Genomic DNA, 24,684 nt, shown 5'->3' on the forward strand with positions numbered 1-24,684 from the left:
TCAACCACTGGTGAAGATTTGTTGCACAAGTGTTGCAGCATATGTGTGGGGCCCACCTCTTGTCCTGATCTCCAATTTTGCAGCCAAAATACAGGTGATAGGCTTTCTTAACCAGAGTGGTTATACTGCGCTTTTGTGATGCAAAAGTCACTTCACCACAAACATAGCAGAAGTTATCTGCACTGTTCACACAAGTACGAGGCATCTCTGCTCACTTTGGCTAAACAGAAATGTGTTCCTTTGCAAAATCAAACACTGACAAATAAGAGAGCACGGCACTGTATGATTTCTAGAGCTGATATAGGGCAATTTGTTCAGCAGAGTGATGTAAGCTTCGTTATGATTGCATCATCCATGACTTCTAGGAATAACATGATGCAATTCATATCATGTATGATGCAATACCAGCTTCAGATTGCATCATTCATTGTTTTGCCTAAAAAGCAAGTACTGTCCAAACCCAGTCATAGATTTATTCATAGATCCAGTCAAAGATGTATTTTAGTCATTTCTGGTTTAAATTGAGATTCCTTCCCTTTATAACTCACTTATCCTCCGCCATTCCCAAGTCAAGGGTCGTATATACTGACCCAATAGCATATCTTGAAAACTAGAGCCAATCAACAATTTTAAGCATCATTTTCGTTCTCAGTGACCCAGAATTAGTAAAGTTTGACTACATTTATTTCAGAAGCATTTTGGTTCACATAAATGTCCTATTTTGAAATGTTTATCTAAAGCTTTGAATGTAGGATGTTCACTGCATTGTTTTCTCTCTCTTGGGATAGTAAATGCCTTTGTGGGAAATTTAGGGTAAAATTTGCAAAATCCCTATATGACCAAAGTCCCATTTTCAAAAGGGACTTAAGAGCCTAAATCCCAATGATTTTAATAGTCTAAGGGTTTGTCTACTTGAACATTAATTGATGGCAAACTGGAATGTGAATCTACTCCATGCTGGCCTACTGCACACTAACTTCCATGTGTACCCTGCTGCTGTGCGCTAAAAGTTCTGTGGTGCATTTTTTACTACCCTGCTTTGAAACAGGAATAGATTGAAGTGCAATAGGGAACTTTTAATATATGGCTACAGGGTCCACACAGACAGCTAGTCTGTGGCAGGCTAGTGTGGGGTAGATTCACACCCCAGCTTGCCACAAATAAGTGTTTGTACAGATAAGCCATTAGGCAGTACTATCTTTGAAATGGAACTTAATCTCCTGTGTCATGTGGGCACTTTTGTAAACTTTACCCTGAAAGAAAAAAATTAATTGCAAAGTGTTTAATAAAACCTTGAGAAAAGCAAATGTTATTTCCACAAAGTGTGCTAAAGGATGTAAAGCATGTTTGCTTCTGGATCACAAAATGCAGGCACCTCTTCAGAAGAACCTCGCTGAACTCTAAACTCAACAAAATGGCAGTGTTTGAAAAACACTTGCCTCTGAATCTGTCATGTGTACCTGTCACCAAACCCACTCACTCTGTTTTAATAGGATTTAAACCCATCAAAACAAGCCAATGAACAACAGCTTTCACACAGAGCACCTTCATTTTATTTTTTCAGGACTCCGAGTAGAAGGCCTGTTCAGAAGGTCAGCCAGCATACAAACTATCAAAGAGGTTCATAAACTCTATAATCAGGGTAAGTCACCATCCTCCCATTGCTTTAAATTAATAACACTCTAAAGGCCACATTGATGTTGTATCTGTTGGTGACACCGTATTGCTATCTTTCATGTAATTAGTTAATCATAAACCCATTTGTAACCTAAAATGTCATATTAGTGTAAGCAGTAATACAGAAACTTGAAAGATAACGACAGGCATTTAAAGCTTTCTGAATAATGAATCATCAATTGATGTCAGAGCTGGAGTTTACAAGATCTGCAGCAGCTAATGAATTATGAGGCTTAAGTCAAAAATGGTCTAGTTTTTCATAAACAATTGCATTGCCTCAATGCTCAGTAGGTTACTGCAGTTAGTTACAAATTATCCAGTGCAGTATCTTCTTGTCATTTTGTCTCTAGTGTTTTTCCATGGTTATGACAATGAAATATAATTTTACATAACAATTTGTGAAATGTGTTGAATTCATTTGCTGAAATGTCTTTTTGAGGTGAGTCTCTTGAAGCTAGATTAATAAAACTCCATTTAAAAAAGTACAACATGACAATGTTAAGATTTTGCAGCTGCTGCAAACAAGGTTTTCTTTTTCTAACTGTGGTTTGGAACACAATTTTTAAACAATAATAAAAGATATGTTGAAACATGTAACTGAGGAATCATCCTTTTTGGTCCTCTAGGGAAGCCTGTGAATTTTGATGACTATGGAGATATCCATATTCCTGCTGTTATCCTGAAGACCTTCCTCAGGGAACTCCCACAGCCTTTGCTAACCTTTGAATCCTACGATCAAATCCTTGGAATCACTGGTGAGAATAAATCACTTATGTCATGAGTTTTATATTTGTAGTTGATCTGGATTTGGCTACTTTATAATGACTTGGTCATTAACCCATGACACAGTAGGATTTGTATAGGAACGTTCATCTCCAATTAGCTGCAGGCACTAGACCAGGGGTCTCAAAGTCCCGGCCTGCGGGTCATCTGCAGCCCAAGAACCTCCCCACTGTGGCCTGCGGAGGAGAGATGCATGCAGCCACACTGCCGGCTCTGTCGGCTGCATGTGCTGCCCCCTGCAGCTCCCATTGGCTGGGGAGAGGGACAGAGATACCATCACTAGTTGCCAGGCAGAGTCAGCCATGGAGGCAGCATCATTAGTTGCGGGGCAGAGTCAGTCATGGAGGCTGTGTCACTTTTTCCCACAACGAATATAAACAAGTCAAAATACCGAACACAACTATCTGACGCACACCTTGCTGCAATCCTGAAGGTTTCAACTGCTCAGTCACTGAGGCCAAACATCAACTGACAGAACTGAAGCGTTGCCAGGTGTCTGGCAAACACTAAAAACTCTCTGGCAGGCAAAGAATTGTATAAAGTTGTATGACAGGTTTATTATTTCTAAGAAATTCGAAATAAAAAATACAATATAAACGTTTTCTTTTCTGAACACCATCTTCAGTGAGGTTATTGTCCCGCTGGGAGGATTTGAGGACTGGTACTGGCCCTAAGGTAAATTGAGTTTGAGACCCCTGCACTAGACTGATCTGATAGCAAGTATAACATTCCATCCAATAGAGGACAGAAGTAAAAATCCATGTCCAAGACTTTCAGAAAGTTAGATTGCAAGTCCATATTTAGGCATCTGCCTGATTTTCAAAAGTCCTGAGCAGCTAATAGCTTCCAGCCTGGCAGGTGCATAAGAGTTTCTGAAACTCAGCATTTCTGAAAATAGACCAGGGGCCTAAATACAGACTTAGCAGTCTAATTTTGGATTTATATATTTTAAAATCTTGACCCATGTTGTAGAAGTACAAAACAGCATATTATTATATATTTATAGTACAATATATTAATATGCACTTTTTCTTCCACCCCCCACCCCCGCTTTGCTCTATTCCCTTTTCCCATACTAAACCCCGTTGTTCAAAGTTGTTTCTGTTCTTTTTGTATGTTTTTTATATGGTGCTTTGCATCCTGGAGGTTTTCAAAATGCTTTTAGAAACTATTTACTGCTCCATACAAAAATCACTTTACTGCTAAAGTGCAACTGCCCTTGGGGATGGAAGTTGGCAACCGGATGGGGATCAGTGCGCAGTGAGGAAGTTGAGCAAGGGAGGAATTTGGAACGATGCCACCAGGGCAAGCTCCACTCTTATGGAAGCATGTTATGTGATATGTAATGTCCGCACAAAGCAAGTAGGAGCTTGAAGATTTAGCCCCAAAGGCTCACACATAGGCCTCTCGCTTTAACCAAGGTTTATTCATTTATTTGTACTGCAATCCTGCATTATCAAGAATTAGGCAAAATTTCCAGCGTGCTTTACTCAATTACTTCAAAACATTGGACCGCACTCAATTACACCAGTTCAACCTTAGTGTCTTCATCTGCACTGGTGAAATTGTGGTAGCAGAATTTGGCCCAGCCTACGTATATTTCATTGAAATTTTAGTAGAGCTACTACTCTGGAATAAAATATTAGGGAACAAACCAGATTGACTTAAAGCTTAGAGAGGGGAATATATTAATTATCTAAAGGGCTGACATCACATGAATCTACTGGTAATAAAACTTCAATCATATGGTCTTTTTCCAGGCATTGAGAATTTTTTATGCTGACAGAGTGACTCAATATATTCCAGTATGTCTGGCATTTAGTACATGCTGCTTGGAGAGACAAATTCTTCTACCCACTAGTTTCATTCTGGGTGGGTTCTAAATTCTGGTAAGCATTGAGTCCACAGAACTTTCTTTCACAATTTGTGATTGGGTGTTTGTTCTAACCTGGTGCTCTTTGAGGTGGGGGTAACTAAGGACTGGTCCACACTAAGCCCCCAGTTTGAACTAAGATACGCAACTTCAGCTACGTGAATAATGTAGCTGAAGTCGAAGTATCTTAGTTCGAACTTAAAGGTACTTACCACAGGTCCACATGCGGCAGGCAGGCTCCCCCGTTGACTCCGCCTACTCCTCTCACGGAGCAGGATTACCGGCGTCGACGGCGAGCACTTCCGGGATCGATTTATCACGTCTAGACAAGACGCGATAAATCGATCCCAGAAGATCGATTGCTTGCCGCCGAACCAGCAGGTAAGTATAGACGTACCCTAAGGTTGGCTGCTTCCAGAACAGCTTGTTAACACTCTGTTAATAACTGAGAGACTCTGCTGTTGGAAAGCTGAAATTGTTATCAGTGGCAGTCTCTGTTGCGGCTGGTGACTATGATTGTAAGCTCTTTCAGGCAGGGACTGTCGTTTGGTTATGTGTTTACATAATACAGGAATACAGTGGGTCCTGAGCCATAAGTATGGCTCCTAGGCATTATTGCAAAACAAAAAAGAAGAAGAAAAGTTGAACATGTCCCTGATCCTACAGCCATTATGCACATATTTAGCTTTGCTCATGTGAGTAATCCCATTCGTGATAATCCAGGGTACAGTGCAAATTAATAACGAATTTTTGTTTAAAGCTTTCATGGAGTTCTATGAATTTACTGTGTGTGGGTCTTTTGGAGAACACCTTAAAATATATTCTAATGTTCATGTAATTGGAAGTCAAATAGACTAGCTAAGTGGTTCAGGGTGTCATTTACTTTCCCCTTGGAGTCTTGGGTTCAAACCTTATTTAGCTCATCAGTGAAAATTAGTTTAATGATATCAAGCTAGTTTCTAGAGAATGCATATCCACAGAAATCACCATCTTGTCAGTCTCTGCCTAGGACTTGAACATGGAGGATTGTTGCAGGATCCCAACAGAGGTATGTTTGCAGGTATATGAGTAAGGAGAGAGCATTTTGAGTGGCAGGGGTCTCATTGACAGTTGAGTCAGGGAATAAATATAGTGCAGCTGTACCCAGTACATAAAGAGAGGTAATGGGATTCAAATTTAGGACCATGAAATTTCCCTGTAGCAAAGAAACAGCTTCAGCTAACTCATCTGGTAGAGAGAATAGTCTGAGGGTTATTCTCAGGCTCTGAGCTGTGCTATCCAGTGATTATATGAGGGGCTGGGAATCTGGTGTTTTAGATTCTATTCATAACTCTATCAATGACTAACATCATGATTTTTGAGTAACTTCACTTCTCTGTGTCTTGGTTCTCTTGTCTGTAAAATGGGCATAATAATCCCTGCCTACCTCACAAGGATGGTGCAAGGCTTAATTAATACTTGGAAGATGCTTTGAAAATCTTAGTTGAAAGTGTTTTCACATTCCAAAGTCATGCCACTAATTATTATCCTGTAACAGGGTGCAACTCACCATTCCAGCACCTCCTGCTGGCTGTCTTGGGAATTAGCTCTGCATATTAGTGCACCCTCTTTGGGTGGTTCCTCACCACCATCACTCCTGCTCCAGGACCCAGATCTCTCCAAGGACCATGGCATCCTCTTCAGCAACACAGCTCTCCATCCATGCCACACACTGCTCCTCCCTTCCTGGGGACCTGCAGTCCACTGTTCAGCTACTTTCCTTAGTGGCTACTGCACCAAATTGTCTGTGTCACTTTCTCGTGGCCCCAGCATCCTCGTTGCCCTTGCCTCGGGACCTCAGCCTGCAAACTCCAGCAGCCAGCCAGGACCTGTCTCTTGTTCCCCCAGTCCCTGCTAGCAGCACTGCTCTGTCTAGGGTGCTGGGAGATCTCTCAGCCCTCCAGAGACACAATCCTTCCTCCCTGGGCTCCCAGCAGAGAACTGCACTCCTCTGCCCTGCAGTTCCCTTTTTATATTGGTCTGCCTGGCCCTGATTGGCTGCTCCCGTCAGCTCCTTTCTAATTGGTTGCCTCCAGTGCAGCCTCCCTAGGGCTGCTTTTAACCCCTTTTCTGCCTGTGAGGGGCAGCTGCCCCATCACATATCCCAACAAAGGGAAGTAGTGTACACAGATCGAGCTAAATTCAGTTCTCACTTACAAAGATGTAAATCCAAAGTAACATCACCAGATTTTTGCAGGTGTCACTGAGTATATAAATTGTCCTAAAAAGAAAATTGCAACCTTGTCTATATTTTTATGCCTATTGGATTAGATTACATATGACCTTGATATTATAGGTGTGGAAAGCAGTTTACGAGTGACAAGCTGTAAACAAGTAATCCAAGGACTTCCTGAGCACAATTATGTTGTTCTGAAATACTTGATATGCTTCCTTCATATGGTGAGTATAGGCAAAAATCCCATAATTCTGGCAGGCATTTTTTTAAAGTCTGATTTTGCAAAATTCAACATTTAAAATAAAAGAAAGAAAAGAAAAAGAAATTGAAGAGTTGGAGAAATGCAAAAAGGCGGTTGTGCATTAATTGTCAATGCAGCAGCTTCAAGCTGCAGCACATCTCCACTTCTAATAAAAGTCAGAGTTGAATAATGACCTCAATGATAACTTCAGTATAAAACTCTGTATAAATAATTGAAACCACGGTGTAAATAGAAATAAAACCACACACTTGCTAATGTGTTTGAAAGGGACACTTCCACATTTCTATTGCTTTGAATTTTTTTTTTTTTTTTTTTTACTTTCCCTTTTTGTGTGAAATACCTTTTTAGAAAAAGCTTGGAAATAATGTCCCCCCCCCCCCCAGCAATTAAATAAACAAGCCTGTAAAGCCTTTAGTGCCAGAGAAAGGTGTTGGATCAGTAGCCCCTGGAGTCTAAAGTCATCTATTTATCCACAGAAGAGCAATATAGCAATAGTAGCAGCAATGCAATCTCCCTTCCTACTGCCCAATTTGCCATCTCTCTGGGCTAACTTTTTCAAGCCTCGATGCTTAAATTTAAGCCCCTTCATACATATTTATGAGGCACCTAAGTAAAGCAGCCTGATTTTCAGAGTGCTGGGCACTCTCAAATCCCGTTAAATTCTGAGGCACTTTGCTGATTTATACCATCTGAGGAATTGGTCCTCGGGGAAGACCTTGTGGGCCATGTATTTGTGAGCCACATTTCAGAAACAAGTTATTATAATGCCTCTTTATAGCAAAACCCCACCAAAAAACAGTATTAAAGAAAACACACTGATACAGCCCTGTTGCAGACAGGTGCCTTTCATACCTACATGTTCATTTATCATTACTTAACTGAACTCCAAAAGCTATTATAAAAATCCTCATGTCATTTGCTATTATTTCAGCAACTGATATCTCTCCTCAGTGTTATGAATCGTGTAAGTGCCTTTGTTCCAATAATAGATGCACCATCTCAACACACTTCTTAAGAGCTGAACACTTGAGGTGTTAATGAGGTGTGCAAAAGTACTACATAGTGTTTTCTATAATTGGGCAACAGAACATAGCATTTATTTTTGAGTGTGCCTTGTTATGTAAAGCACAGAGTCAAGTTGATATTAGCACTCAGATCTGCAATTTTTGCTGATCTGTAGCTTTTAATCTTTCACGTTTGAGGGAGTATTTGCATTCATAAAGGTCAAGGGAATGTGAAACAACCTGGAAGCTGGAGATTTCTATTCATCATAGGTCAGGTGTGCTATGCAAGCAGCCATAATTCAAACTTGAACACATGGCTCTTCCAGTAATCCCAGTTTTTACCTGTGACCACCACCCTTCTTACATATAAGAGGCAATTTAATTCCCTCACAAGCTCAGCCTTGAGTAGTGCAAGAGGTACTTGTGGTAATTTTATGAAGTGGGATGAAATGTAATCACGAGATACAGTTTTTAAAGATGGTAAATTTGATTCAAGCTTCTCAGCAAAAGACCAACAACTTTGCTCTGCAGTCTCTACTCCCTTACTTAACACATATCTTCTTGTGACCAAGGGACACTACAACAAGACAATGTGATTCCAACAGCAGTAAAATACCTGAGTTATGGGAATGGCTCCAAGTCCTTTGACCTTAGACTAGCAGTGAATGATTCCTTCAATAATGAGCCCAGCATACCGAAAAAGGAGCAAACTGTCCGTTCTCCACTCAAGAATATCTCAGGTTGCTAGAAAATGATCATTTTGGGTAACAGCAGTACCTGACCACTAAGAGCAGATCTGAGTAGTGGAAAATGTTACATGTTTGTACAGCAGCTAGCACAGTGTCCCCCAATTGAGGTATCTAGGCATTACCACAATACAAATCACAAGGGGAAAACAAGCCGTGTTTTCAAGATTCAGTCCGTAAATGGTGCCCACAAAAGATTTACATGCATGGATGCTCAGCTGAGTTCACAAAATGTGTGTGCATGCACAAACAAGTATTTGTATGTATAAGTTTCCATTGGCATGTGCAGTAAGTTGATTTATGCACGAATAGATGAGTTTAGTGGGCTCCGAAAACTATGCTTATATGTATGCAAATTATTTTGCAGAAGCACTTTTTTGGGCTCCAGTTATAAAAATAGGGCGAAAAATGTACACCACCACCTTGTTAATGAATACATAGTTCAATTTGTTTGTCAGGAAATGGGTTCTTTTCCTCTTTACAGCACGGCATGCAGGATAGTTTGCAGTTTCTCAGTTTGAGGCTAAATCTTGAGTTCTGTTTATGTGGTGGTACAGGGCACATAAGCCCCAGATGGCTGAGTAAGCAGGCTCTTCACTGGACAGATCAATACTGAGTCCATGTCTGCAATATGGGCACTATAGCAGCATAGCTACAATGCCATGGCTATGCCACTGTTACCCTGTCATATAGATGCAGACTACAGTGACAGAAGAGGTTTTTCCATCACTTTAGGAACTCCAACTCCCTGGGTTGATGGAAGCATTCTTCTGTCAACCTAGCTGCATCTACACCAAGGGTCAGGTCAGCGGAGCTATGACGCTCAGGGATGTTCATTTTTCACACCCCGGAGTGCTATAGCCATGTCAACTCAAGGGAGGAAAACTGGGTTGTGTATGGAAAGCCGCCAGACAGGATCAATATCTGCTTTCTCAGGTGGAGGATGCCAAGCTGCCCTCCGTGAATCCTGGTCTTTCTCATTCCTGGCAGCTGGGTCTCAGAGCTGCAGTAACCCCTAGGCTTACTGCTACCTGTTCACAAGAGGGTGTCCTTACCTTCTAACCAAGAAAGATTTGATTTTGGAGGGAGATTGGGAGTGGTGTCACTGTCCTTATTTCCCCTCAAGTTACAATGGAGGACTATTGTGATCTTTGGTCCAATAGAACCCATATTCTCTGAGTCATCAACCAGTAAAACCTGATTTCCTATGCCACTAGCTGTCAATCAGCTTCCTGTCATGAGATTGGGGAAGCACTCTGCTTTTTTAGTGATGCCCCAATGCCATTCCCCAGCACCTGGGTGGCCCAGAGCTGTGGACTCAGCCTTGGGGTGGGGCCTGGGTTGGGCAACTGCATAGCTACTATGTGCTCAACCTCGAGGTGGGCTCCCCCAGTGGTTATAGAGTATTCAGTCCAGGCAGCTCCATGTGGGATTTGGCCCTTCATATTGCTTTCATTTGTCACTTTCGGTGGTATGTATGTTCTTTTCCAGGTATCCCAGGAGAGTATTTATAACAAAATGACTGGATCCAACCTGGCGTGTGTCTTTGGGTTGAATTTAATTTGGCCGCCTAAAGGAGCTTCTTCCCTGAGTGCTTTGAATCCTCTAAATCTCTTCACTGAATTACTGATAGATTTCTACTCTAAGATCTTCAGTTCACGAACGGTACCTGGTGAGATCTTACCTTAATGTTCACAAAAAGGGAAAAGGAATATGCCTACCTTAGCAAAAATCTCCACATATAAACCTATGAGAATTTACTATACACAGGATTTTACAGAAACAAGTATATTTCATATACAGAGCAAAATCCTTTCCTCTCTTTTGCATCACCATGATTTTCCAAATATCAAAGATGTTAGGGGAAATATGCTTACCGATACTCTTTGTATGTGGGTGTGTATATATAAACATTCACAAACCTTCAGGTCAAAGTGGCATGAACTTTCCTCTTTTCATAATCTTTAGCAATTGTTAAATATTTGTTAGTTTAAAAATTCATAACAGTAGATAAGACTGTCATTTATTTAAGCATCTGGAAGTTCCCTACTATGTGGCATTTTTTCTAGGGTGATACTAACTTCTGGACCATCATCCCCCTTCTTGCAGTAGTGCTATATAGGCATTTTTTCCTCTGCAAGAAGTTTCTTTTGAAATCTTCAAATATATACAAATTATGGATCCATTTTTCAGAATTTCAGGCACTCGTTCCCACACACACAAAAGTGTGTGCACTTGTGTCTGCATTTATGTGCAATTACCATGAAAACCAAAGTATTTGCCTGTGTCAGTTAGATTATGCATACATCTGTCTCTGTGCTTTTAAATATCTAGTATGCCTGTCCAACCATTGTAGTTGCACATGCAAACTAAGTGGAAAATTACACAAGCACTCTTGAGCTTTTACAAATCAAGTCATTTGTGTTTTTATCTTTAAAGAATTTCTGTTTGTATCAGTATATAGTTAATTCAGAATGTGAGAAAACATTGTTTGAAAAAGGCATTGAATGTTTTCATTATTTGCTGTATGCTCTTCAAGTTTTTTGAGTTGTTAGAAATCTGCCTCTAAAATCAGTCACACACACACACACACACACACACACACAAAAAGAGAGAGAGAGAAAGAAAATCTTAACCCACCCTGAACCCTGGAAAATACTCCTGATGGCACTTTTATCTAATCTAGTCTATGTTATCGGTGGGATGACATTATTCCCATTGGGAATAATTAGCCATAGTAATATAAGGGGGAGTTTCTGTGTTTTCTCTCTAGATACTTGTATTTGAATACCACTTTAAAGTTCTGCTCCCTCGATGTCTGCTACTGATCATTAGTGGAACAGGATAGGGAGGTTATCGTTGTAACAGCAAAAGGGACTGAACTAGTGGTGACCAAAATAAGCAGTATTTTCCCCAACTTCTGCTTCTCCTGCTCCCATACAAAGCTGCTGAAGCAGACATACCATTCAGGATATAGTAGAGACAATGATCCATGGAGACCAGTTTGGTTATCCCTTCACCTTCAAAAACAAAGGAACCCTTTCCCTTCCAGCGATTCTAGCTAATTGAGGGCTTGTGCTTCTAGTCTCTCATCTTGACAGCGACTAAGTATCTGCTTGTCTAACAGATGCAGGCTTCCAAATCCTTGTTGGAGAGAGTGATTTATTCTTTTTGGCAATTTAGAGAAAATAGGAGAGAGTACCCATCACACTATGTCAGTCCTATGTTTATCCAGTAGATGTCATCTACAGCATAAGGCAATAAAAGGAAATTATTACAATGTAAATAATCAAAAAGCTATAGAACAAGCTGTACTGTATGTGACATCCTTTTAAAATTTAAATTGTGGTGTAATTTTCTCTTAATTCATCAAGTGTTTCAATTAAAAACAAAATTTTGGCTTTTAAATATCTATTGTTAAGTGTCTGTTCTTTGTTAGTATCAAGTGGCCAGTTTGGCATGTCTTTGCTACTTAAGTATAAAATGTTGCCCAGTATAAAGAGAATAATTAAGATGAGTTTATGAATTTAATGTTGTTGCACTTTTAGAAAAATGAGGTTGCAAAGGAGGAAATGTGTTCAGTCTCTGTTTTATATCATAAATTGTTAAGACAAACAAATTCCTGTGCAGTACAGTACAACGTTTTGAAGATACTATTGTGTGAATCGGCACCAAACATTTATATCAGAGGACCTTGGTCTACAGGCCAATGCATGAAACTGGGAATTAGAAAACCTACTTTCTAATAACATCTCTTGCCCACAGTCTGGTAGCTATGCAGTGGCAGTTATTTCACCTTTCTATGTCTCCATTTCTCCTTGCGTAAAAGAAAATAACAATACCTACTTTTTTTAAAGAGCTTTGAGATTACTGGCTGAAAATTACTATAGAAATACAAAATGTTATCATTCAGATATTTCCAAAATCCAGCTGAGCCAAATGGCACTTACAGTACAGTACTAATGGTTTTCAGACATTGGGGAACGTTGCACTGATCAGTTATTTGAATATAGAGGGAGTTTCGGCAAAATACTGTACCAAAACACCTTGCGGTGAAATCCTGACTCGGCTGAAAACAATGGGAATTCTGCCAGTGACTTGCGTGGGGCTAGGATTTCACCACATTCTCTGGCTCTCTTTTTGTACAGCACTAGAAAACAGTGGCAGAAGTATCCCAGTATCAGCTTACAGCATAGTGAAAGCAGAGCCCTTGCCGGAATAGATTGCTAACTCAGCAGTAATTCATCCCAGAGGAAAGTTGTTTTTTTCTGACTCCTTGCATTAGTTTTCTGTTCCCCAGACGTCCATTGCCTCCTACAAAGGTGGATTTGGTATATGCTACATCATTTGGCTGATCTTTGACTGTGTGTCTCAGAAACTGATCTCTTACTGTGTGAATCAGTGGCTGGCGCCTAGCAACAAGTGAAAGTGCCTGCAGTGTGCATGGCTTTAGCTACTGTATCTGCTCGTAGGCACCGAGAGAGATTTAAAGAGTGGATCTGTTTTATTTATTTGTCACATACCAAACTGCAGTTTTTCCTTTTAGTCTTTGTAAATGACCATTTTTCAGAGTTCGCTGGCTTCTGTCATTTACCGATTGAAGTACAGAATGGAGTTTCTGATTCCAGGATTGTTTCGTTTTTAAGAACAGGACATACAATATCCTGCAGTTTGAACAATTTGATATTGTTTAGAAAATGTAATGCTGTTTCTGATTATGAGCAGTGTTCACATCGGTGATGGTACATTCCCGCTTCTAGTCACTTTTTCTCAGCTGGCAGCAGTGAAAAGTGTAATATGTTATAGCTGGCTCTACCCCCTCCCAGCCATTCACTGACTTTGACAGATCTACACTTAAAATGCTGCACCGGTGCAGCTGTAGAGCTTTAGGGCATGGCTACACTTGCAGCTGTACAGCACTGTGAGTTAAACCCGCCTTTGTAGAGCGCAGTAGGGAAAGCGTTGCAGTCTGTCCACACTGACAGCTGCAAGCGCACTGGCGTGGCCACATTTGCGACACTTGCAGCAGCATTGGGAGCAGTGCATTATGGGCAGCTATCCCACAGAGCACCTCTTCTCATTCTGGCGCTGAGGCTTGTGGGAAGGGGGTGGGGGCGCGGGGCATTCTGGGTCCTATCCCAACGCCCTGTGATGCATCAGTTCGCATCCCAGCAATCCCTGTGCTTCTGTCCACATTTGGCGCCATCTTTCAACGTTTTTTTGTACTGCGCGCTCTGTCTTCCCTTTCGGTCTGCAGGAATGGAGCCCAAAAACTTCTGAGAAATATGCTGACGAGTCTCGCCAGCACCTCACGTTTGGCAGTTGAGTTACTCCTTAAGCTACAAACTGACAGTGAGGACTCCGACGATGATATCGACTCGAGCAATGCATATGACACGAGTTTGCTTGTGGCATTCATGGACATGCTCACCACAGTGGAACGCCGCTTTTGGGCTCGGGAAACGAGCACTGAGTGGTGGGATCACATCGTCCTGCAAGTTTGGGATGATGAGCAGTGGCCGCAGAACTTTCAGATGAGAAAAGCCACTTTCATGGGACTGTGTGAGGGGTTTGCCCCCACCCTGCGGCACAAGGACATGAGATTGAGAGCTGCCCTGATGGTGGAAAAGCGAGTGGCTATTGCAATCTGGAAGCTGGCAACTCCAGAGAGCTACCGATTGGCCGCTGACCAGTTTGGAGTGGGAAAGTCGACCATTGGAATTGTGTTGATGCAAGTTTGCAGGGCCATTAATTGCATCCTGCTCAGAAGAACTGTGACTGTGGGTAACGTGCATGACATTGTGGCTGGCTTTGCACAAATGGGTTTCCTTAACTACAGAGGGGTGATAGATGGGACGCATATTCCAGTTCTGGCACCAGCCCACCTAGCCTCCGAGTACGTTAATCGGAAGGGGTATTTCTCTACGGTTCTCCCAGCACTTGTGGATCACCGTGGGCATTTCATTGACATTAACGCAGGCTGGCCTGGAAAGGTGCATGATGCACACATCTTTCGGAACACTGGCCTGTTCAGGAAGCTGCAAGCTGGGAACTTTTTCCCAGATGAGAAGATCACCGTAGGAGAAGTCGAAATGCCCATTGTGATCCTTGGAGACCCCGCTTACCCTTTAATGCCGTGGCTCATGAAACCCTACACAGGGAGCCTTGACAGCAGCAAGTAACGGTTCAACAACAGTCTGAGCCAGTGCAAAATGACTGTGGTGTGTGCTTTTGGGTGGCGCTCTCTGTATTGGAAGCTGGACCTGGCCGATGACAGCATCCCCGCGGCTATATCTGTGTGCTGTATCCTCCATAACATTTGTGAAAGGAAGGGTGAAAGATTCACTCAGGCATGGAACTCAGAGGTTCAACACCTGGAGGCTGAATTTGAACAGCCGGAGAGCAGGACTATTAGAGGGTACCAGTGCGGGGCTGCAAGGATTAGGGATGCCCTGAGGGAGCAATTTGAGGCTGGTAATGTCTGGTGCCCTGCACGGGAGTGAAGTGCAGTGGTTCCAATGTTAGTAGGAATCTGTGTTTGCTATGCTGACTTGCAGTGCATGTTGCTTTCCTGGGCCAAGGTATCTTTTACTTAATGCAATAATAAAGAATGTTTTCAAAGCCAAAAAATCCATTTATTGAAAAGAAAATTCATATATTGAAAAGAAACACAACTGCTTGGGAAACAAAGGGCAAGGGGGTGGGGTGGGGAACGGTACAATCACAGATTTGCATATGTCCTGTTATCATAGTCAGCCTTCCTGTCTGGAGTGCTGTGCAATGAGTGCTGCACTTATGGCTGGCTAAAATGCATCGTGATGGGGGTTGAGTGCAGTGGGTAGGGGTCATAGTTTGCAGGGCTGGGTGGTGAAGCTTCAGGTGTTGGTGGCAGCTGGTGGTGATAAGAACCTGGATGTTGAGGAAAGTGGGTTGGAGGTGACATGGGGGCACCAGGGAAAGAGTTTTGGGAAAAGGGCTGGGTGGGGGGTGGGCACGGTAGTGCTCCGCCTGCATGGCTACGAGCGCCTGGATTGAGTCCGCTTGGCGCTCCATGATGCTTATCAGCCGATCCGTGCTTTGCTGCCGGAGCTCTGCGCTTTTGTGCTGGCACTCCTCATTCTGCTGGCGGATCCTCCTTTCACTCTCCCTCCACTCCTGAGCTTTTAGATTCTCGTTAAGTGACTTCTGCATTACTTCATGCAACATGTCTTCTTTGCTTTTACTTGGCCTCTTCCTAATTCTTTGGAGTCTTTCGGCCGGTGATAACACGGACGGCTGAGATCCTAAGGTTGCATCTGTAAAGGAAAAATGCAACACTTAACAGAGGCAGCATTGTTGACACCAGACAGAGCAATGATTCCCCTGTACTTAAGGGCAAGCACAGTCTACACAATAGAAGAAATTGCCCATCCCAAAGCGAGTGCACATAACCCATGGGAGCCCCAAAATGGTGAGTAGACACGGGGTCAAGGGGGACTGATTGTTTCACAGCCGTACTGTCCTCTGGGTTTCTGTGCCTTGGGGAGAGCCAACAGCTGCAGGGGGCCCCTATACTGAACACTGTCCCCACATTTTCCACAGGAGTTTGTCCTGGAAGATATCTCGTTGCTGAGGGTGACCTGGGAAGCAAGGGAGGGTCTTCTACTGCAATGTGGCTTCCGCCCTGGCCCATATGCAGCTTGCCTGTGTGCAGCAATGGTCCCCCCACCCCTCATGGCACAGTGGCGCAGACACGTTAGCCTAACTGGGACAAGGACCACAGTGGCTCTCCCGAGAAACCTGCGCAAGTGCATTGCCCAACTCCTGGATAAGACCTTTGAAGAGATCACTGAGGCCGATTACCACGAAGTGAGAGAGCACATCAACACCCTAGTCCTAACCCTCCTCGCCCCAAGAGCCCGCACTGGATAACTTCCTTTCCAAAATAAAAGCCACTTACTGGGAACCTTCTCTGGTGTTTGTCCTTCCCCAAGCACCAGCCGCCGCGACTGGCTACCTTCCTCCTGGCTTGAGAACAGCTCCTGGCTGCATGCATCTAGGGATTCCGGGGTGTCTTTCTCCTCCTCAGCACCCTTGCTCCTGCTTTCCTCCTCCTTCTCCTCCTGCCTTGTTGAACTGCGCTCTGAAGTGTCCATGGTGGTCCCCGGAGTGGAGGTGGGGTCGCCCCCAAGTATCGCGTCCAGCTCTGCAGAAACGGCAGATTGCGGGGGCAGCACCAGAGCGGCGGTTTGCCTCACGGGCTTTGCAGTAACATTCCGCAGCGTCTTCACTTTAACCCTGCACTGCAGTGCGTCCCGGTCATGGCCCCTTTCCATCATGTCCCTTGATATCTGCCCGAAGGTATCATAATTCCTATGGTTGGAGCGCAGCTGGGACTGGACAGCTTCCTCCCCCCAAACACTGATGAGGTCCAGCACCCCGCCATTGCTCCATACTGGGGCTTGCCTGGCGTGTGGAGGCATGGTCACCTGGAAAGTTTCGCTGAGAGCACTCCACGCCTGGCTGAGCAAACAGGAAGGGGATTTTTAAAATTCCCAGATAATTTAAAGGGCGGGTCTGACGGTTGGTCACCTGAAGGCAGGGCAGTAGAGTTCAAAATGATGACCAGAGTGGCTTGAACTGGCATTGTGGGACACTTCTGGAGGCCGATCAGAGTGCATTAACAGACCAGGGCATCCACACTGGCACTGCGGTGCTCTAGCGGGAGCACATCAAACGTTATTCCACTCGCTGAGGTGGAGTACCAGGAGCACTCTAGCCACGGAGTCAGAGCGTTCTACGTGCCTTGCCAGTGTGGACGCGTTGTGAGTTCAAGCGCACGGGGCTGCTTTAATGCGCTCTAACTCGCAAGTGTAACCAAGCCCTTAGTGAAGATGTGACTATGCCGTCGGGAGTAGTTAATGTACCTCTGTGATTTTTCACATCTCTGAGCAACGTAGGTATACCAATGTAAATTTATAGTGTAGACCTGGCCTGACTGTTGTGCTTCAGCATTGTCATTAGGGAGAATCCTTCAAAGACAGAAGGCACCTTGGCATCAAAAGACTTGCAACTACTACACAGTTCAGTTGCAAAAAAGGGTGTGTGGGTGTGGTAATCTGCCCTAAGAACCCCTGTTATCTGGGACTGAATGCCAGAATTAACTATGATGTTAAATCAAATCTTATGCATTATTCAGAAGGGTTTATAGTGAAATTCATGTTAGAGAAATGTATGTTTCAAATTTCCTGACTCCAAGAGGATTCCTGGAGATGTCCCCTGCAGTTACTTTGATAACAGTTTCTCTTTACAAATGGTAATTGCACAATTCCAGCTTTTGTACAGCATGCCCTTGCGAACTCTTCCCTTGTATCAAAGAACAATTTTCAGATCATTTCCATAGCAAAAAGGAAATGATTATGGAGATAATCTGTTGGAAACACATGTGCTGGGTTTCAGTTTAAAACAATAAAATGCGTTCATGAAATGAGAAATGGAGTGTTACCTGTACTGACAATATGCAGAGAATAAATTGCCTACACATTCTAGTTTACTGAGCTATTAGGAGTTTTAAATTGTTCCCAGGATTAGTCTGATTATCAAATGCTCCTAGAAATAAGGTGACTTATGGGCTGTCCAGAATCTATAAAGAAACGTGAAAAGATAGAACAGTGCTGTTAACCAAAGGAGTTGTTATAATTCTTAATGATCATAAGTATGAGTGATCACATTACTGTATCTGTTACATCTCTCTGTGTATAGTATATAATAATGCATTGCACTTGTAGAGCATCTTTCATTGGAGAATCTCTCAGAGCTTTACAAATATTGATATATTCACCCACCCATACCATGATGATTCCAATAGAAAAAATCAAAAGGTATTTTATTCAAATGTGAAATATGCACTTAGTCACCTGGGTAGGGAAGCAAGTAGAATTTATACAATAATACTAGGCTCCGCCATTCCACTTTATTTCCTGAATACCTACCTGCATTGGAAGCATTTTGCAGCACAAAGTGAAGTGTCTTCAAAACTCCAAAAAATGTGGGTTTTTTCCTTTATTACACCTTTCAAGAAGCAAGATTATTGCAAGAACCGGCCAAACTATAAGGTTGTATGGTTTTGTTGGCATTCTCTTGGCCAATCAATTTCCCCCTCTTATTCTATTCAGTTTTAAAACTTACCATCTAAATAAGCTAATGGGCCAAATTAAGTAAGTGAGTAAGGGCAGCTCCACTAAAGTCAATGGTTTTACACTGGCAGAGAATTAGGCTCAGTATTTGTGTAGAATACGTGCTCCATATGAATGAGGCCAGATCTGTAGCTGGTGTAGATTGTCGTAACGCCATTGCCTTCATTGGAACTATGCTGATTTTCATCAGCTGAGGATCTTGTTCGTGTTTATCTTTGTTCTTGTGCATATAGTAAACCAGCTTTCATATGAGTATGTAGTGTATATAACCTATCAAAACATTCTCCAATATTTTAGAGCCAACTAATCTAAGAAGCGATATTGGAGGTTCTTTAAAAGGTGCAGTGCGCTACAAACACTTTTCATTAGGTTTTTCCTGTTATAAATAGAATTGGCAGAATTTGATTTTTATTTTTGTTATCATTTTGACAAATATTACTTTTAAGCATTTTTGTCAATATACATTTTCACAATTGCACAAAATTATGGGGTTTAAGCATTTTTAATTTTTGTATCAATTTAAATTTTCACAGTTGTTGGAAATTATAAGGGGAATCAGACAATAGGCGGGGGGTCAAACAATAATTATTTAATGACAGTAAGCATTGAGGTTCAAAAAATTAAAGCTTTATAACCATTAAAACACAAATTAGAGTAAATATCCTTAAATCAAACATTAGCAAGTTCTCTAGCAGCATTTTTCTTACTTTGCCTATCTGTAAATTTTGATTCTTCTCAATGGAAATATTTTTTTCTTGCTTTGTGTGTGTATGGTGAAATTAATTTTCTACTGACATTCACCAATAAAAATCTAATCCTTCCAAGCCTACCTATAAGTACACCTCTACCCCGATATAGCGCGATCCGATATAACAGGAATTCGATTATAACGCAGTAAAGCAGTGCTCCGGGCGGGCAGGGCTGCGCACTCCGGCGGATCAAAGCAAGTTCGATATAACGCCGTTTCACCTATAACGCGGTAAGATTTTTTGGCTCCCGAGGATAGCGTTATATCGGGGTAGAGGTGTATCGCTATTTTTCTGCTTTAACCCATGCAGCTATCTTTGTAATAGGTTGGTGGATAAGGACATGGCTTGGACAATATACTAGCCAGTGGACCAAGACCAGCATTTTCAAACAAGTCTATATCTAGGCACCTCAGGGTGGCATTTTTAGAAGTGACTAAGAAGCACAAATCTCATTGAAGTCAATTTCTTTGCCCAGTTCTAGATATGCGTGCTTTCAGTGTGTTTGTGTCTGCAGTGAAAAAGAATTCAGGTGTGATCTCTTTCCTGGAATTCACTTCCATCGTTGAACCCCAATATGCTTTGGTCATTATGTGACATGCCTCCATCCTGGTGGCTTTGACAGCATGAGACGTGACACCATGAGGAAGAGTCCTGCAGCCCTGGTGGATATAATAGATACCAGTTGAGCTAGTTCACCAGTCCTAGAAGACACCGCACTTATTTGCAATATATAGAGCTATTCGAAAAAATTAGATCTGGTTGGTAACATTCCTACAAAATATTTTTTGTCAGGATTTAGCAGTTCATTGAAATGGAAAAGTTTTGCAGAAATGGTTTTATTTCAAGTAAGTTCCTCAAGAAACTGACGGAGCTGTGCCTGGTTTCCTGCCAGCTGATGAGCCTAACTCCTCAGCAGCCCACCACATGACCTGCCCTGGAGTCAATGGGCTCCATTTGGAGAATTTCATAGGTTTTAGTTTTAAATCCTCCATGAAACAGAATTACCTTTCTCCACCCAGCTCTAGTAATAATTTGAATTCAAGAGAAGGAATTCAGCTAACCACAGCCCAGAAAAAAATTAGCAATCACTTTTCACAAGACAGTGAAAACTTAAGTGATGCTACAGCTGTGATTTCTCACTGGCCTCTTATTTTGAAGGTGCAATAATTTTGCTGGAGCTATTCACACCATTTAGAAGATTGAGTGATTAAGTGTTACCCCTACATGTCACTGTGCTAGGAATTGTGCTACAATTCATCGCAGATGCAAATGTTGGCTTACACAAATATTTTGGTTGCAGAAGGTGATTCCACTTCTCAAAATCACCTCTTCTATGTGACATTGTACTACTTCATTTCTATCCAGGCCACTTCCTCAAATAGTAATTCCCTTTTTCTTCTGTCCTCAAATGGTTATTAACCTTAAGTTCCCTTGTCACCATAGTGACATCAATGGGAAGTCCAACAAAGTGACCAAACTTTTAAATCTACATGAAATCAGGCATCCCCACCTGGCCATCTTTTGTGGGGGGTCTTAATGTGTTCCCAATGCTGGAGCGTGCTCTCAAACTGCTTCTGTGCTTCCAAATGTTCTGGCTTCTCTTTAATCACTCACAAAAGCAGTTTACTGCCTCTTATTCCTTCATCACAAACATTATCCCCTTAATTAATGGGGCAATAAAAAGCATCTGTAAAATACACCAGATTGCATCGTCTTCAGTGTCTGAACTTAATTTCTACAGCAATCAGTGGGGTTCTTCTGGGCAGATTCTTTGTCACTGCACCCAGCACTCTAGATACTAAGCCCTAAAAGTGCCAGACACAGATATTATCCACCCTGCGTCTTTCTCTGTTGTCAGCTTCCAAAGAAACATGCTCTCTCTGCTGCCAAAGCTCACTCTCTCTCCCCCATCCCTCCTCAGGGCTGTTGCCTGTCCTTCCCCCCCACCGCTAAATCCCTCTTTTGTCACTTCCAAACTTTTTCTTTGCTATTTCCAGACCTATGTGATTAACCAGGCTGCTTCCGGTGCCCCACCCACACTCCCCTTACACACATGCTTAATTTGACTTCGCTATTAATAATGCGCCTCATGCATCTGCTCCTTAGCCCCCATTTCTTCACACCTCCATTCAGTTCACCTTCTCCATTTTGGCCACACAAGGAAGAGGCCACTCGGCCTTTCACCATTTCTATAAGACTGCGGATAAATGGAACTGAAACTACAAGGGGTTTAATTCCATGAGGAAATTCGAAATCACAATGTTCGAATGAGTATGAAATTGCCCAAAACATGTTTCACCATCTCTGGAACAGACAGATGGTTATGGTTCTGAGAAATAGGTTACACTTTTGTATTTAATAATATCCCAGCGCTGTTGGGCTGAGTGTAAAAAAATGAAAAAGCTGTTTTCCTATTTCCTAACCTCCCTCGCCTCCCGAAAATGTACCACATTGGTAGGTAGTTGAAATGCAACCACAGCTGATGAGTCCAGTAAAGCTAATATATTTAACGACCGTGCCCAGAATGGAAACAATATCACACCAAGCAGTGTCATTTTCCATTCTAAACCCTAGCATATAACTGAGAAGGGGTTTCCAATGCATTCTTTCGCTATCAGTATTCCCCTTCTTCTATATAACAGATCTGAAAGGAGGATTTATTTCTCACCCACTTTCTGTACACTAGTCTCTCACACTAACTGGGCTACCAAATGTTAGCAGCTGGTCGCCCCAATTGTTTATATATTGTATGTTCTTCATGGAGGATTTAACACCGGAGTAAAACAAATAAGCCAGAAACCACATATACCTTTGTAGACGGATTAGAAGACCTCTGCTGTTCTGAAGCTTGAATAAATCTTTATTCCAATCTTTGCCTCGTGGCTGAGGCTGCATTCTCAAGTAGTACTGCAACAAATCCTTCCAAGGTGCAAACTCACAGCCCTAATGGGTAAATGGCCCATGCAAAGAAAAAAGCAAATCTATTACATTAAAAAATAACATTAAAGTAAGATAATACCACTATGGTTTTACATCAAAAGATCTTTACAGAAGGGTGCAAATAAGCAGTGGATTTGTATCCATCATTCGCAAGAGCTGAAACCAGGTGTGCTCCTACAAGGAAGGCAATAATAATACCACATTATATACATGACACAGTATCACAACTTCTTTTTATAATTACCATTTGAAAGTTAATAGAACTACACTCCTGGTGCAGCAGCTGTTTAGCATCCATTAGGGCCTATACTGTGAAAACACCGTGTTGGAGAACAAGCTGTTTGGATTGTTATAAATTAGGTCATTCTTCTAGGATTTAATTATTGTTATTATTTACTAATTGCATTACGGTAGTGGCTAGGTTCCAATCAAGATTGGGGTCCTATTGTGCTAGAAACTGTATAAACACAGAGTAAGAGAAAAGTCATGCCCGTTACAGTCTAAATAGACATGATGGACACAGAGTGAGGGGGAACAGAGGTACAGCTAAGTGTAGTGACTTCTCCAAGGTCACACAGCAGGTCAGTGGCAGAGTGACAGAACCCAGATCAAGACTGAGCATGATAAGTTTATGGAGGGGATGGTATGATGAGATTGCCTACAATGGCATATGGCCCAGCCACAATTGCCATTAGCAAATATCTCCAATGGCCTGAGGCGGGACACTAGATGGGGAAATACTCTGTGTTACTACAGAGAATTCTTTCTGAAGTGTCTGGCTAGTGGGTCTTGCCACATGCTTAGTGTCTAACTGTTTGGAAGGAAGGGAAGGAATTTTCCCCCGAGTCAGATTAGCAGAGGTTTTTTTACCTTCCTCTGCAGCATGGGGCCTGGATCTCTTGCTAGTTTGAACTAGTGTAAATGGTGGATTCTCTGTAACTTGAACTCTTTAAATCAAGATTTGAGGACTTCAGTAACTCAGACAGAGGATGTGGGTCTACAGTGGTGCAAGTAGAGCAGTAAAGTCCGGTACACCGGACCAGTAAGAGATTTATAGCTGGTACACCTTACCGGAAAGACACAGGAGGCACAGAACATGGGGCTGCTGAGTGACCCCACACCAGCAGCTCCTCCAGCGAGGCTGTACTGCCCCCAGCCCTTCCATGCAGCTGCATATCCTGAGTCCTGTCTGGGGTCTGTACAGCAGTCGTGCCGGAGGACAGGGCTGGGGGCAGGGGTAGTTCCCACGTTCTGCACCTTTCACCGCTGCGGTTCCCGGGACAGCCCTGCGGCTTTGGGGGGAAGGAGGGGCATGATGAGGCAGTGAGATTTATTAGAAAGAGAGTTTGGGGAGAATTTTTCCCCTTGTAATTTATATCACATAGGATGTTATGTTTCTATTTCATGCTTTTATACATTGAAAGAATACTATTAATGAATGCAGCTGCCCAGGGAAAGGTTTTTGGGTCTCGTGAAAAATTTCAAGAGTTTGAAAAAATTTCCCTGTACTGAATTGGATGAAAAGTCAATCTTGAAAACTTTTTGTGAAATGAAAATCTAAAACCATTATTGGTTCAGGTCAATTGAAATATTTCAAATTGATTTTTGAGGTAGCTATATATATAATTTACTATAATTAGATTACAGGGCTAAACAAAAAGTAATTTCAAACCAGAAAACTAAAATTTTTCATTTTAAAAAATGTCAACAATTTTCAATTTAAATGGCATCAAACTTGATCCTTTCCTACAAAAATTTTCAGTTTCAATGAATCAGCATTTTCCAGTAAAAAAAAAAAATCACGGAAAAACTCCTCACCAGCAATACTAATTCATCTCTTTGGCATCTGGGTGGGAAAAGTATAAAGGACTATCCATCTTAGCACACCGTTTCCTGCAAATACTACAAAACCTGCGCATTCCAGTCAATATTTCTTAGTAAGAAAGGAAAGGGCATAGATCACCATTCATGTCAAGCTCCCCAACAGTAACTGGCCTGGGCCGGGGAGGCTAGTGACCCAACCAGCAGACCAAATTTGGTGATGAATCCTGGTCACGTGCCACCTGAGGCACATTGCACATTTGCTAAGAAGTAAGAAAGGGGGCTGTAATAGGTCCTTGCCGGGGCTCGACCCTTCCGGCGGGAGGGGAGCCACACCGACTCACTACAGTTGGGGGTAAATAGACAGTCACTTTAGCAGCCCCGGCCCTCCGGTGCAGGGACGGAGCAAAACCGACAGCTAGCTAGGGAGCCCAGGCCC

The 24,684-nt window shown here is 42.4% G+C and overlaps 1 protein-coding gene across 2 annotated transcripts in view; it reads left to right on the forward strand.

The window, feature by feature from the left end:
* The window catches only part of ARHGAP8 (Rho GTPase activating protein 8), a 106,881-nt gene extending 94,913 nt beyond the window's left edge, over positions 1-11,968 (forward strand). For both annotated transcript variants that reach the window (XM_005299911.4, XM_065583749.1), the window contains exons 10-13: positions 1,565-1,642; positions 2,304-2,432; positions 6,669-6,772; positions 10,052-11,968. In XM_005299911.4, coding sequence (XP_005299968.1) covers positions 1,565-1,642; positions 2,304-2,432; positions 6,669-6,772; positions 10,052-10,249 — 509 coding nt within the window. In that variant the 3' untranslated portion in view covers positions 10,250-11,968. The remainder of the gene's footprint in view (positions 1-1,564; positions 1,643-2,303; positions 2,433-6,668; positions 6,773-10,051) is intronic.
* The last annotated feature ends 12,716 nt before the right edge of the window (positions 11,969-24,684 follow it).

Source organism: Chrysemys picta, chromosome 1 (assembly GCF_011386835.1).
Source record: "Chrysemys picta bellii isolate R12L10 chromosome 1, ASM1138683v2, whole genome shotgun sequence".
Lineage (NCBI taxonomy): Eukaryota > Metazoa > Chordata > Testudines > Emydidae > Chrysemys > Chrysemys picta.